This window comes from Polypterus senegalus, chromosome 1 (genome assembly GCF_016835505.1).
Source record: "Polypterus senegalus isolate Bchr_013 chromosome 1, ASM1683550v1, whole genome shotgun sequence".
Taxonomy (NCBI): Eukaryota; Metazoa; Chordata; class Cladistia; order Polypteriformes; family Polypteridae; genus Polypterus; species Polypterus senegalus.
In genome coordinates this window covers 43,605,977-43,619,044 of record NC_053154.1, presented here as the reverse complement: position 1 = coordinate 43,619,044, position 13,068 = coordinate 43,605,977, and the positions used below count along the sequence as shown (strand labels likewise).

Here is a 13,068-nt window from a genome sequence, read left to right as displayed (position 1 = left end):
CAGCAACAGGTTTAACAACGCTAATCAATATGGCTATGGCTAGGCAAGGTTTGACACAAGCAAACATACCAAAGTAAAAAACAAAAGTGCATCACCAGAATAATGTTTAAAATTCCAAACAATAAAAAGAAAATGTCAAGTAATTTCAGGAATGAATCACACAGACTATGAAAAAGTCCTCATTCTTTACAAGTGTGTTCTAGAAACTTTGAGCACAAGATGTTAATACATCCTGGACAGGAAGCAATTCCGTAATAGTCCACAATTATACTGGGTGAATTTAAAATTGCTAATCTTTGGGATGTGGGAGGATACCCTGCACAGACATGGAGGTAACATCCATCCATCCATTTTCCAACCCATTGAATCCAAACACAGGGTCACGGGGGTCTGCTGGAGCAAATCCCAGCCAACACAGGGCGCAAGGCAGGAACCAATCCCAGGCAGGGCGCCAACCCACCGCAGGACCCACACACCCACATCCACACACCAAGCACACACTAGGGACACCAGTCCACCTAACCTGAGTACCCGGAGGAAACCCACGCAGACACGGGGAGAACATGCAAACTCCAGGCAGGGAGGACCCAGAAAGAGAACCCGGGTCTCCTAACTGCGAGGCAGGAGATAACATACATTTTTATTACTAATGAATGAACATACTTTTTTATTATGAACTACTACTACTTTCATCCAGCAAGCAACTCAGAGAAACTGGAGATGATGAGAGTGCAATGTGTTTTAAATTATTGGGGGTATAAGATGAGATTTAAAAGGCTATGAAAGAATAAATGACTGAGTAACAAATGAAAATATGTAATCAAGCTGCCCTAATAATTTGCTGCTGTAAATGCATGTCATATACACAAAGACAGCAGAAAAAAACATAGCAAAATAATATTAAGTATAGCTGCTGCTCTTTCAGCCCACACCAGAACTAGACATGGATGAATCAAGTCAAGTCAAGTTGGGGAGCATGCACTGGTACAGTGCGTTGCCGCACCCACTACACATCAAAACAGCTCGGGATCCCAGTTGGCAAACCCCCAGGCAGACACACAGTCCAGTCCTACCCTCCAGAAATGACACTCTATTTGCCGCAGCCAGGTGTTACATGGGCGACCCCTTGGCCTGGTCCAGCCACTTGGGTCCCCAACAATGAGGATCTTACAAGCCAGATCACCCTCGGGGAAACACGCCACATGGCCGTAGTGCCATAAGTGACGCTCCCTCACAATGCAGGTAATGTGCCTCATTCGGGAAGTCAAACCAGCGGTACCCTAGGAGAGACACAATACCAAAGGAGACCAGTCTTCGTCTCATGTCACTGGATAGCATCCATGTCTCACAACCATAGGAAGCACCAGGACTCTAAAGACTTGGACCTTTGTCCTTTTGCATAGATATTGGGAGCGCCACACACCCCTTTCCAGCGACCTCATGACCCCCCATGCTCTCTCAATCCGTCTACTGACTTCACAGGAAGAGTCACCAGGAGACATGAATGTCACTGCCAAGGTAAGTAAACCTCTCAACAAGGTCAACACTCTCTCCGTTAACAGACACACTGCTGATGGCTGTGCTCAAGAGGTCATTAAAGGCCTGGATCTTGGTTTTTATCCAGGACACTCGCAAGCCCAGATGCTCAGACTCCTCACTCAGTCTCTCAAGCCCTTCGATCAGAGCATCCATTGATTCCGCGAAGATCACAGTGTCGTCAGCAAAGTCAAGATCCGTGAATCTTTCTTCACCAACAGATGCCCCACAGCCACTGGACCCCACAACCTTGCCCAACACCCAGTCCATACAAGCACTGAACAGAGTAGGAGCAAGAACACACTCCTGACGAACCCCAGAATCAACTGAGAAAAACACAGAGGTCCTGCCTCCACTCTGCACAGCACTCACAGTACCAGTGTACAGGCCACCAATGATATCCAGCAACCTCAAGGGGATCCCGCAAACCCTTAGGATGTCCCACAGGGCAGCTTGATTAACTGAGTTGCAAAAATCAACAAAGGCTGCAAAGAAACTCTGCTGATATTTGCGTTTGATTGAGCAAGGAGTCTGAGTGTCTGGGCTTGTGATTGTCCTGATGAAAACCAAGATCCAGGTCTTTAATGACCTCTTGGGCACAGCCATCAGCAATGTGTCTGTCTGTGAAGAGAGTGCCAACCATGTCGAGATGTTTATGTACCTCGGCAGTGATATTCATGTCTCTGGTGACTCTTCTTATGTAGTCAGTAGATGGACTGAGAGAGCATTGGGGGTTATAATGTGGGGTTTATGGTTGCGAGACATGAATGCTGTCCAGTGACCTGAGACAAAGACTGGACTCCTTCAGTACTGTGGCTTTTCAGAGAATCAGGGGTAGCGCTAGTTTGACTTTGTATCGAATGAGTGATCGTACACAGAGTCCCGAATGGGGCACATTACCTGCATGGTGAGGGAGCGTCACTTACTGCACTTTCGTTGTTGAAGACCTGAGTGGCTGGACCAGACCAAGGGGACACCCACATAACACCTAGCTGCAGCAGATAGAGAGTGGGGCTGGACCGCTTATCTGCCTTGGGGGTTGCCATTCATCATCCCAAGCTGTTTCTTTGTCTGGTGGATGTGGCATCGTACTGTATCAGTGCATGCTCCCCAACCTGACCTAACCTGACATGAAAGTTATTCAACATAAGCTGGTACTCCATGAAAAAGTAATTGTCTCATCATTAAAGCAACAAAATAAATGAATAAATGAAATGAACAAAGCAAGGCTTGATTACAGCAATTCCTGCTCAATCATTGCATAATAATCAAGTTTCTACAACAAAGGTTCAATTAGTGGATAATGCCACAATCAAGGTAAATTCTTGAACAGAAAAAAACAGTTGTTCAGATCTATCAGATGCAAAAACATCATAAGTTTTTAGAACCACAGTGAAGCCATAATCACTTGGAAAACTAGTGAATCCTCCCTGGGGGTCTGAGAAGAATTACTCCAGTGGCACAAAAAGTAAAATCATCCAAGATGTTACAAAGGATCCTAAAAGACATTAAAAGAACTGCAGGGGTTTTTGCCTCGAAAAAAGTCAGTGTTCATGACACCATCATTAAATGATGCTAGCCAAAAATGGGCTTCACTGTAAAGCAGCAAGGCGGAAGCTCCTGTTAAATAGTAGAACATAACTCTGTCTCAGGTTTCACTTGCTGGATGACACCCAAGCTTTTTAGGAGACTGTTTTATGGACAGATGAAACATAAGGGGAACATTTTGGATGACATGGGTCCCATTATGTCTAGGATTAGGCAAACAAAGCAATTTTGAGTAAGAATACAATACCTACAGTCAAACATAATGCTGGTAGTGTGATGGTGTGGGGATGATTTGCTCCCTTAGGACTTGGACAACTTGCCATTATCAGGAAATGTCCAATCATCCACCCATAAACTGATGCAAAAGCATTATTTAACTCATGAGCAAGGCACTGATCCAAAGGACAAAATGCAAGTCAAGGTCAGAATGGCCAAAAAAAGGCAAAATTAAAGCTTTGGACTGAACTAGTCAAAGTCCAGGCCTAATATCCCAATAGATACAGTATGCTGTGGTAGGACCTTCAACAAGCAGTTCATGCTAGTAAACCTATTAATTTATCTGCCTTAAAGCAGTGCTGTAAGGAAGAGGGGGGCTAAACTTCCGCAACACCAACGATTTCTAGGAATCATCTGGTTGCAGTCACTGAAGTTAAATTTGGCACAACCCATTTCTGGGGAAAATATTTATTCACACAGTGTCAGTTGATGTTGGTAACTTTGATTATTTAATGAATGACATAAACCAAAAAAAAAACAATAATGATAAACAAAATCAGGAAGGGGCATATACTTTTTCACAACACTGTATGTGATAAATCTTAATTTTAAAAAGCACCATTAAATGTAACAATATGTTCAAGTGTGTATGCCAACTAGGACATTGTATCTAAATAACTGGAATGGTAATTGGATTCCTTATATTTTCTTTAGTCCCTATTTTACATTTTAATGCACCAAATGAATGAGTGCTGAAACAAGAGCTGCCATTTTCTGGCCTCTAAATCTTCAGTCTGATCACTAAAGTAAACATTGCTGCACTGCTCATAGCCAAATGTGTATTGCAGTGGTCTTGGTTTACCACACTGTTACTTACTTTCTGCTGCTGAAGGTGTGCTTGTTTGTGCAGTAGCTCAGGCTGCTGGCCTTGTGAATCACACTCGACTGACGTGAAGATCTGCTGTTGCATGCTGCTGTGAGGCACTTGTTGGTGAGTCTGAGCAGACTGCTGCTGAGCAACACTGACTTGCTGCTCATCTTCAGATGAGTTGCCTGAATGGCACAGTTGCTGGTTTGGGTTATGCTGGGTAAAAAGATTCTCCAGGCCCTTTTTGACTTGGTCCATATCAGCAGATTGCATAATACTGGGGCTGTGCTGTCCAGTTTTGTCTGGCAGCACAGAGCAGGCTGATGCTTCATGCTGCTGCTGCTGCTGCTGTTGCTGCTCAGTCGGAATTTGGTTTAGATGAGTGAGCTGTATTTGTGGTATCTGTGGTTGCTGATGCATGGTGTCAGGCAGGACTTTGTTAGTTTGAGGAACTAACTGGACAGGGATCTCCCTTTGTTGCTGAGTATGGTGAATTGGTTGCACTAAAAAACTCCTGGCATGTGACTGTTGATCTACATGTCCTATGTCTGGGTGACTGCCCGTATATACTGATGGACTTTTCTGCAGTTCACCCACATGCCAAGCATGCACCCTCTTTATGGGCAATGGCATAATCTGTTGGTAGCTCTTTGCCTGCAGAGACCCATACTTTTCTGAGAAATACTGCTGCTGTAACCTGGTTACCCTCCTAGTTTTTGCACCATGTTGCATGTGGTGCAGACTCAGGCTTTCTCTTGAAGTCCTGGCTGGATGAAGGCATTGGTCATAACAGTTGGGTGCAGAGGACAATAGGCACAGTTGGTATTCATTTACTGGAGGCACAAGAGTCTGGTGAACTGCGCCCGATACAACCGGATGCACAGAAGAAAGCGGGTGTTGAGAATGCATGTGGTCTATCGTACACTGATGACTTGGGGTGCCTTTGTCTTCTGATAAGTAACCTAAAAAGGGTATTAAGAAAAACAAATATTAACAAACCTTTTTACAATTTATTTATTTATTTGTTCCAGTGGAGCACTGCTGCTTTGAAGTGGCTCAATGCCTAGAATGCCTAAATTAGGTCACATATTTCAGATAATAACTTCACTACAAAGAATACAACTGCAGCAAGGATCTTACAAGGCCATCATTTTTCAACATCTGTCTTTTAAACACATTTGGTTCAGCTTCACACAAGATTTTGATTTGTGTTTCACCACTTCAGAAAATGATCTATTGTCAATTTATTCTCTAGCTAGGAATGAACTCTGATTCTCATATATTCAAAATCCCACTGCAGGCCAAAGAGACAAACATAACCCAAGTTGTTCCATCATTAGCTGTGGGGTTGGTGCCATCGTTGTATCATACCAGGGTCACCAATCAAACATTGTTAAAACTTTATGCATACTTTCTGTCTTGCCCTTGTCCATATCTGTTTTCATTATTACATAATTTATAATCAAAAAGGCGGAACATCTTTTTTATTTCCAAAAAAATACAATAATTGCAGGCACTTTGCAGCAAGTTGGAATTTTACCCTGAGTCACATTGGTTAGAATGCCGACAAACACAGGGGCCAACTCACCTAAATGAGCACAATTATGTACAATATGTCCCTAATTATGTTAGTAACACTAAGAAATTTGTATACACATACTTCATTGATTCATTTTCTTAATAAGAATAATCATAAACTGTCCCTTTTGATAACTTCAAAGACTTGATGAGACTGTGAGGAAAACTTTTAGTTCATTAAGGTAGGTGTTAGTTTCAGGAAAATGTAGCTATAGTTTGGCTTTTTCTGTTTTAAATTGTTCTGCTTTTTAAAGGTTTCAAAAGCACTATATAAATAAAATTGGCTTGATTGACACATATCTAAGATGAAATCTTCTGACATAGAGAACTTTATGTTACACTTATTTCGGAATGTACTAATGAAAAGTGTTGTTAAAATGAAAACCTGAAGTCATTGTGACATCCAGACCATTACAGCCTACCACTGTGCACAGCCAATGATTATGTACACGAAATAAACAGAAATTAGAAAGAAATAAATAAATATAATCTATCTATTTATGGGTGTTTGTAATGACTGTTTAGACTTGGGACCATAAAAAAGAAGCCAGGTATGTTAATTTGTGAGGCTGGTCATGTACAGTACAAGTCAGCAGTTTACTGAACAATCGGTGTTGAATGCAGCTGATTAAATGTCATATAATTTGGTATCATGTCATTCTTTGTGTTTAAGTGGTCTGGAATGTGTTCGCTTTTCCTATTCTAAATTGTTAAAAAGACTTTACCCAAGTTGGAAATCTGTTCTATCCAGATGTTGGGGTCCCAGTGGAATGTTACTGTTTTCGATGGAGATGGGTCTGTGCTGAGATGAGTTTCAGTCAGGAGTTGCATCTGAATTGGGAGCTGTTGGAAATCCAAAGAAAATAAGCCATCAGTACATGTGACGAAGAACTTGTCTTCCACTATTCCTTTGAGAAATGCGTCAATATATAGTTCTCTCCTCTGTAAAGCAATATTATCTGTAGTAGGATATGTCATATTATAGTATAAATGTTATGTGATTTTCACTCCTAAACCTATGTAAGAACAGCAGAAAAATTTGAAATGTTTTGAGCCGATCAGGCCATTTAGCATAACATAGCTCATCAATCTTTATTCAACAAATTGATGTAAAATATCATCAGGTTGAGATATGAAAGTCCCCAAGGTACTATGCCACACTTCTTGGTAATTATTTCCACATATCATATGGTTCCCTGTGTGAAGAAAAGCTTTGTTATATTTGTGTGGAATTTAGACTTAATCAACCTGCATCAGCACCCCATGCTGTAATAGAAGAACTCATTTTGAATGAACAGCTGGCCTCCAGTATTCTAATGCATCCTGACTTAATATTTCTGTCATGTTACCTCATTTTGCTTAAACTGAAAATACTCAATTCTTTCAGTCTTTAATTATAGTTCATACAAGTCCTAGTTGCTTTTCCCTGGGTTATAACAAAAATGTTATCCTTTTTGTAATATGCAGACCAAAGTGGCACACAATATTCCAGCAAAGTCTCACAAGTTTATTGTATGTTTTAAGAATAACCTCATGTAAACGTTTTCTTAGCCAGCCTGATCCCATCTTTACACTGTCATTCCTAGTGTCTTTCTTATAGGGTGTACACTCCAGTTATAGATCCACACTATATAAACATATCTAATACTTCTGTTTCCTATTTGTAAAACATTGTGCTTTTTCCTTACATTTTATCTGCCATGTATCTTTTAAGTATGAGTCCTGTTCAAGTTCAAGTTTATGGACTTGTTAACATGTCACAGTTTTTATCCTAATAAACAGAAAAGAGTATCACCCCAAAACACTGATTCCTGAAAGACATCAGTTTAAATTTAGAAAAAGGTTTCTTTTACCCTAACCTTTCTCTTTCTGTACTTTGCACTAATCTACAATCTGCACCTTGCACTCCTATACCTTTTAATCTGATTACCAGCCTCTCATGTGGTACCTTACCAAAAGCTTTTTGAAAATCAAGATAAATAAAACTGTACGCACCACAATGATCGAATTCTTTTATGCTTACTTACAGTATGCTTGATTGCATGCTAATAGACCTTTTGTTGGATATTTGTTGCTTAATATTGTCTTTAAAAGTTTCTTCCATTAATGTTCTTACAATACATGTTAAGATATTTCCCCAAATAAATTGTTCAGTCATCAAATTTTATTATTACATTTACACTATTTCAGTCAGTTTGCAAAGACAGCAAAAAAACACAGGTCTTTCTTGAATGTCTTCAAAGGCCGGAGGTTTTTATTTTAAGATTCTAAATTGCACAGCAAAGTTTTATGAGAATGGAGCGTATCATTTAATTAGATGTTTTGTACCTGCTCTCATTCTGACACAGTTTTACTGCACTGAGAATGTTAACAGGAAATTTAGAGAAATGAAACATGTCAGTCCTCCATCTAAAGCTTTTTATCCTTCTGTTTATGCATTTTCTGGATCTGCTTTTTCATGGGAAGCCACAACCCATACTAAGGGAACCTGAGTAATACATGGCACACTCGCTCAAGGCTACACTCATTCACATTAATAGAGGTGTGATATAGCAAACCATTACACCAGTTTACCGTAACTAAAAGAGTAATGTGTACAAATAGAATACAGTATTATAACATAGGTCAGTCAGGATTTCAGCTATGTCCTGTCTTTCTTAACATTTTTTCTTATTTTTAGGCATTATTCTCCAGTTCTCTTGTTTTGGTTTGTCTTCATTTTATTTGGTGTTTTCCATTTATCTCCGGTCCCTTGTTCTCACTATTGTCAAATGTTGCTCCCATGTGCTTTGGTAATTAGAACCGTAGTTACCTGAGAGGTCAATTTAAGACTCAGCCTGCCACATTCACTTTGCTGTGGAATTAGCTAGCATAAGCTGCCGTGTTCTTTGGCCCTATCTTGTGTCCTCTTGCTTACAAGTTAGCTTTCTTTTGATACTCTAGAGCATACGTTCTTAAACTATGAATCACAACCCATTTGGGTTCTGAATTTGGAATGCACAGAGTTGTGAATCACAATAGTACTCAATGGGAAAGGGCCACATACGGTTTGCGGAGTGTCTTGTGATGGGTTGCCACTTGCAGCTTAAGCAAACGCCATCGCTCCGCTTCAACTCACATCACCTCCTGGATCACAAAAAAGGGCAAACTTGGGTCATGATTAACAAAACTTTAGGAACCACAGCTCTGGCATTTTGGATTTTTTGGTTTAGGACTATAGTTTCAACTTTGATGACTTTGATTTTGATTGCTTGGCTTTGGTGTTTAATTCTTTTCCCTTTCTCACTATATTTCTGTGCTTAGTTTTTCATTTTCTATTATAACTGATATTCTTTATTAAATTTTTAATTAAGTTTTTCTGAACCTGTTTTGCTGATCTTTATATGCAAATATGTTGAATAAATTAATTTCTGACATTGATTGCTTTCTGAAATGCTGTTGTTGTGTTTTACGTGTTACACTGATTTTAATGCGTGTTGCCATTTTAGTAGTCCTGCGCTTATGACAGCCGAGATTGTGGCCTCAGAGGTTAAGGCATCTGACAGCATTCACGCAACCGGTTAAAAGGTAACCAGTGACGACCACTTGTCATCCGAGTTTGCGGATAATTCAAAATGAATATCTGAGTGGTTGTTGTTTTGCTTGTATTAGTATAAATAAACCCATCTTTGGCTTTAAGTTTGATTTTTGATTTATGTTTTGGCTCTATCACAAATAGGACATATTCTTGAAGTTTGTTCTCTCGGTCACCTCCTTTTACATCAAATATAACACTTCCTATTTGATTCCTATTTGATAATTCTCTTTTCTGGGCATTATACATTTTATTAATTTATTCATTTTATTAATTCATTTATTTCTATTATGTTTTTCTTTGGTGTATATTTTCTGTCTTGTTTAGTAAATATCTATAGTAATTCATGTCCTTGTCTCTTTTCATTTTCCTTTATTTAATTATTATTTTATTATTTGTTCATTGGAGTATTGAATTTAGGATGATTTTTTTGTTAAAACGATTTAATAAAATTTAGTTTTGAAATTGGGTAGGATTTATCTTTGTTTTTGGCATTTCCTGTTTCAAAATATATTCACATCAATAACAATCCCATAGTCCACTTCAGGCAGCAGTATTGGGAATATGGCAGGAATCAGCTGAGGACATAGTGCAAGTCTATCTCATGGCATGTTCAAACAAATAATACACTTGAAGAAATTCATTCTTTTTTATACAATCTAGGAAAAGTAAAAAAAAATGTGTTAATTAATTCTTGTAATTTAGCACACATGTCTGAAAATTGCAAAATGAGCCTTTCAAGCAGTTACCCATCATAGTAAATTAGACAGTTGAACTGTAACATTCTATGAGCGCATCATGAAACATTGGTAGATAGTAATGCTTACTTATATCACCTTTAGAAACTCTTTTCATGACCTAACCATCGAAGCTATTTTTGCCATGCAACACAGCTTATCACTATGTAGTGATATGACCTAAAACATCATCAGATTTTCACTCAAGTCCTAAAAGTAGATAAAGAGAAACCAGTTAAACAATTATTACACTTGGTCATTTATTTATTAAGGAAAATGACTGAATATTACATATTTGTGAGTAGCAAAAGTATGTGAACCTTTGCTTTCAGTATCTGGTGTGACCCCTCTTTGCAGCAATAACTGCAACTAAACATTTCTGGTAACTTTTGATCATTCCTGCACACCGGCTTGGAGGAATTTTAGCCAATTCCTCCGTACAGAACAGCTTCAACTCTGGGATGTTGGTGGGTTTCCTCACATTAACTGCTCACTTCAGGTCCTTGCACAACATTTTGATTGGATTAAGGTCAGGACTTTGACTTGGCCATTCCAAAACAATAACTTTATTCTTCTTTAACCATTCGTTGGTAGAACGACTTGTGTGCTTAGGGTCGTTGTCTTGCTGCATGACCCACCTTCTCTTGAGATTCAGTCCATGGACAGATGTCCTGACATTTTCCTTTAGAATTCTCTGATATAATTCAGAATTAATTGTTCCATCAATGAAGGCAAGCCGTCCTGGCCCAGATGCAGCAAAACAGGCCCAAACCATGATACTACCACCACGTTTCACAGATGGGATAAGGTTCTTATGCTGGAATGCAGTATTTTCCTTTCTCTAAACATAACACTTTTCATTTAAACCAAAAAGTCCTATTTTGGTCTCAATTGTCCACAAAAAATTCTTCCAATAGCCTTCTGGTTTGTCCACGTGATGTTTAGCAAACTGCAGACGAGCAGCAATGTTTTTTTTGGAGAGCAGTGGCTTTCTCCTTGCAACCCTGCCATGCACACCATTGTTGTTCAGTGTTCTCCTGATGGTGGACTAATGAACATGAACATCAGCCAATGTGAGAGAAGGCCTTCAGTTGCTTAGAAGTTACCCTGGGGTCCTTTGTGACTATTACACGCCTTGCTCTTGGAGTGATCTTTGTTGGTCGACCACTCCTGGGGAGGGTAACAATGGTCTTGAATTTCCTCCATTTGTACACAATCTGTCTGACTGTGGATTGGTGGAGTCCAAACTCTTTAGAGATGGTTTTGTAACTTTTTCCAGCCTGATGAGCATCAACAACTCTTTTTCTGAGGTCCTCAGAAATCTCCTTTGTTCGTGCCATGATACACTTCCACAAACATGTGTTGTGAAGAGCAGACTTTGATAGATCCCTGTTCTTTAAATAACACAGGGTGCCCACTCACACCTGATTGGCATCCCATTAATTGAAAACATCTGACTTGAATTTCACCTTCAAACTAACTGCTAATCCTAGAGGTTCACATACTTTTCCACTCACAAATATGTAATATTCAATCATTTTCCTCAATAAATAAATGACCAAGTATAATATTTCTGTCTCATTTATTTAACTGGTTTCTCTTTATCTACTTTTAGGAATTGAGTGAAAATCTGATGATGTTTTAGGTCATATTTATGCAGAAATACAGAAAATTCTAAAGGGTTCACAAACTTTCAAGCACCACTGTACAAAGCTCATGACCAACTACAAAAACCTTCACTACAGCATGATGCACAGTGAAAACAGGGCCAAAAATTGTGATGCAATGATATTAATAAAATAAATAAAATTTTAAATAAAAATTTGTAAGGCTTCAGAAACAAAACAATTAGATGTAAAACGTGCCTAACATGACCTTAACAAAATAAACATAAAATAAAACAAAAAAATACAATGAACAAGAAAAAGGGATGCTGAAATGTATCCATAATAAGGACTGGATTGCAGTTTAAAGTAGGGATTGCTAGGAACTCCTTTTGAACAAAACTCTGCCGTTTGAGGGATGCACCAGCAAATGAGCTATGCTGCCAACATAGACCACTTCTAATATGTGCTGTGAAGCATGTACTGTATATTCTAATAAGTAAATAGAATGTTAATATAATAATTCCTGCACACGCATTTTCAGAAGACATGATGCCTAAAATGTAGTGTGCAAAGCTTGAAATAAATTGTAGCTGGTGTCCAAATTTTTTAGCTTTACTCAGTTAATCAGATGTTAAGCTGTCTTTCATTTTGCCAACTATTACAAGATTCAAGCTTCAAAACCACTGTTAGGCCTGAAAATCGTAAGTTATTATAAAACCCCATATTTCTAGAGCTTCGAGACAATGCTTAGGGCTACACTCGTTCTTTTTCAATATTTTTTGGTATTCACTGCTTTAACCAAAAATTGAATGATAGGTGTTGTTCGCTTTTAGGTTACAGCACCTAAAAAAAGGGGGAAAACTTTGAAAATAGGTAATAGACAACTTACCAGTCAGAAACAGGTAAAACGGCTTCAAGCACAGAGCGATTTGAAATAAACATCAAAGGGTTCAAAAATGTTTGTAAAACAAGGTCATCATCATTTTGACAAGGAAATAACTCAATGATCACATGCAAAGTACTTAGGAAAACTGCATAAATAATCAAGGTAACAAATGTATAGGCTTTATTTTTCTGCCATGCGTAAACAAAACATAAGGCACTGTTGTACTTTATTCATCTCTACATTTACAGTATGTTTATACATATCTGCAGCCTGTTATAAACGTCATACCTTGTCAGATGTATACTTGTATTTTCTGATATTGTCACCAGTAAAGTCTTTGCCACACATTTCACTAAGAAAATGGAACCTGGTGCTATTTATGATTAACAGCATTCTGGAATCACTGACTTATAGTAGACCATTACAATTCTTTCACAATAAGTATCTAACAAAAGGCAAAGAATGCAGTTGTTAAAGGTAGTGAATGTTTGAACATCACACTTAAAGAACAATCTATC

At 38.7% G+C, this 13,068-nt stretch overlaps 1 protein-coding gene across 3 annotated transcripts in view; it reads right to left on the bottom strand.

Annotated features, from left to right (window-relative positions):
- Positions 1–13,068, bottom strand: part of trim66 (tripartite motif containing 66) — a 138,883-nt gene that overhangs the window by 42,660 nt on the left and 83,155 nt on the right. For all 3 annotated transcript variants that reach the window (XM_039748384.1, XM_039748401.1, XM_039748393.1), the window contains exons 8-9: positions 6,472–6,589; positions 4,178–5,130 (exon numbers count right to left, since the gene is read on the bottom strand). In XM_039748384.1, coding sequence (XP_039604318.1) covers positions 4,178–5,130; positions 6,472–6,589 — 1,071 coding nt within the window. The remainder of the gene's footprint in view (positions 1–4,177; positions 5,131–6,471; positions 6,590–13,068) is intronic.